Source organism: Pteropus alecto, unplaced genomic scaffold (assembly GCF_000325575.1).
Source record: "Pteropus alecto unplaced genomic scaffold, ASM32557v1 scaffold43, whole genome shotgun sequence".
Lineage (NCBI taxonomy): Eukaryota > Metazoa > Chordata > Mammalia > Chiroptera > Pteropodidae > Pteropus > Pteropus alecto.
This window is the reverse complement of record NW_006435764.1, coordinates 3,535,614-3,538,333: the sequence shown is the minus strand read 5'-3', so window position 1 is coordinate 3,538,333 and position 2,720 is coordinate 3,535,614. Positions and strand designations below refer to the sequence as shown.

At 56.9% G+C, this 2,720-nt stretch overlaps 1 protein-coding gene across 1 annotated transcript in view; it reads right to left on the bottom strand.

The window, feature by feature from the left end:
* CPT1A (carnitine palmitoyltransferase 1A) overlaps positions 1 to 2,720 on the bottom strand; it is a 45,253-nt gene that overhangs the window by 19,480 nt on the left and 23,053 nt on the right. Inside the window, exons 8-10 of the mRNA XM_006911000.3 lie at positions 2,603 to 2,710; positions 1,692 to 1,779; positions 489 to 684 (exon numbers count right to left, since the gene is read on the bottom strand). Of these exons, the coding sequence (XP_006911062.1) occupies positions 489 to 684; positions 1,692 to 1,779; positions 2,603 to 2,710 (392 nt within the window). The remainder of the gene's footprint in view (positions 1 to 488; positions 685 to 1,691; positions 1,780 to 2,602; positions 2,711 to 2,720) is intronic.

Below are 2,720 nucleotides of genomic sequence, written 5' to 3'. Positions count from 1 at the left end.
CCAGCCCACTGGTCCCTCTCTTTGATGGCACCCGGTCACAATATCGAGCCCAAACGCAGTCGGGCACCCGGGGCCCATCCCGCCCCGAGGGCCAGCATCCCACACCATCCCCTACAGCTCCCAGCATGCTCTGCGGCCCTGGCGTGCGGTATGCTCCCCGGACGCTCCTGCCGCGCTCTGCGTGCCCTCGCCCGGGACACTTTCCTGTTCTCTGCATGAGTCACTCACCACCTTACTCCTAACACTGCTGTCGCCACTGACATGCTGCTGTACCTTGGGGGCTCTCGACCAGGGACGGTACATCCCCAGGGACACTGGGCAGAGCAGGAAGACAGTTTTGCTTATCACCACTGGGGAGTCACTGCTGGCATCCCATGGGTAGAGGCCAAGGACACTGCTTATCACCCTACAGTGACCCTGGGTGAGGGGAGAGCCACGAGAGGTCCCCACCCCTCGGCCACGACCGATGCCACAGAGGAGCTGCACACCTCTCTCCCGCAGTGAGGGCCGCCAGCTTCGCCTCCCCGGCCTGAGGCTCCGACGGGTCGTCCAAAATCCTCTGTATCTGCTGCTCGATTTCGCGGGGCTTCAGCAGCCTGCCGTCATGGTACAGCCAGACTTTGAAGTAACGCCCTTTGTGGAACACGACGATGTGCTTGCTGTCCCGTATGTGCTGGATGGTGTCTGGGGCGGGGGCGGGGCGAGACGCAGAATCCACGAGCACAGGTTAGGGGCAGGTGAGAGAGTCGCCCCGGCTTTTCAACTCCTCCCCCTGCGTCACCCCACTCGGCTCATGAGCCCGTGTTGCGGGAGTCTGCAAACGGCTGCGTGCAGCACCCGTGAGAGCTCTGGCTTCCGACGGGCCAGACTTGCAGGCTCTACTCGGCCACTCGTTGGACCGATCATCTTGGGCCCATGACCTGCCTCCTCTCTAAGCCTCCATTTTCCTGCCTGTAAATGGAGCCAGTTCTCATGTCCCTCACGTGGATGTGCAAGAATTAAGACAGTTTCTCGTTCCCGATCTGAGAGGAAAAGCTTTCAGCTTTTCACCGTTATGTTAGTTTTGACAACAGGGACAGATCTTGAGAGTATTCTGCTAAGTCAGATAGAGACGAATGCAATATGACCTCAAAAAAACACAAAAACAAACCCAAGCTCGTTTGACACAGAGCAGATAAGAGATTGCCAGGGGTGGGGGTGGGGGTGAAGGGAGTTAAAGGTACAAACTTCGTTATGAAATAATTCAGTCCCGGGGACGCAAGGGACAGTGTGGTGACCGGAGTCACTGCTACCGTGCCGCACACCTGAAAGCTGCTGAGAGCAGACCTTAAACATTCTCCTCACGAGAAAGGAAAAGGCACGTGGTAGGCAACACAGCCAAGGCTACACGATAAATCCTGCGGGACCCAGATGAGAGGTGCGGGGGTCCCCAGGCAGGCCCGGAAAGACGGCCCTCAGCCCAGGGGACACCGAGGTCCGATCGCAAGCCGGCGGCCCGTGCCCAATAAAGACAAAGGGACAAAAGGGATTCACCGGAGGGGACCGTCACGAGCCCGAAACCGCTCAACTCTCAGGAGGTCAGCGCAAATCGGCCGGTGTCCCCGACGCTTCCTTCGCCATCGCCTTGCGATGACGTAAGGATGGAAAATGCCGGTCCCCGCCGAGGGACCCAGGACGCGCCACACACTCACCTGTTTCTTCGCCTGGGATCCGGGAGGTATTGAACATCCGCTCCCACTGAGCGGAGCACAGCGGGACCGTGGACCCCAAGAGAAGGATCTGTGACAGAAAGATGTGTCACACAAACACGCCACAGAGAGAAAAGGAGCAAACGCAGACTGCGTGCTCCGATGCCGGACTTGTGTGCTGTGCCCACAGCCGGTCTGACACCGTCTTCCCCAAACTCTGCCAGGGACAGCGCCTGGCTTCGCGGGGCACCCCCTGCCCCAGGCCAGGGCACAACTCCCTGTGTGGTTACCCACTAAAGGACACACGTTCATCACTCATGCGAACACTGACCCTTACGCCAAAGGGGCGGCTATGAAAGAAGGGCCTCGTTTTTTTTTTTTGAGTAGATCACCAGCTAAATTTCTTCCCTTCGAAGTAAGAGTTTCTTCAAGGGGCAAACGACAGCAGGAAAGTACATGCGACGTATATCCATGGAGGACACATGAGGGGAAGGACATCTCCAAATGATCATGCAGAGTGAAAGAAGCTAGACCCCCTGCCCCCTCCGAAAAAGGGCACGTACTGTATGATTCCATTGACATAAAGCTTTGGAAAATGCCAAGTAATCTGGAGTGATAGAAAGTGGGTCGGGGATCACCGGGGGGGGGTGACCGGTGGGCAAAGGGCGAAGAGAGGTTGGGGGACAGGGTAGGGAGAGAGCACGAAGGCGCATGGGGGAACTTCTTTGGGGTGACGGATGTGTTCACGCCCTCAACGGTGGTGATGGTTTAACAGGTATGTGTATATACACATATATATATGTCAGAACTTACAGATTAGACCCTCCGAGCATGTGCAATCAATCAGTTACAGCCCAATAAAGCCGTTTTAAAAGATTTAAAAAAAAAAAAAACAAAGCGGTGCATTCGCTCACTGGTTTGATTTCCTCGCGGTCTACTTTGCGCCTGTACAGCAGGATGGCGTGGATGGCGTTGCCGGCGCGCGCCGCCTGGATGTGCGTCGGCAGCACGTACAGCAGATCCTGAAACGGG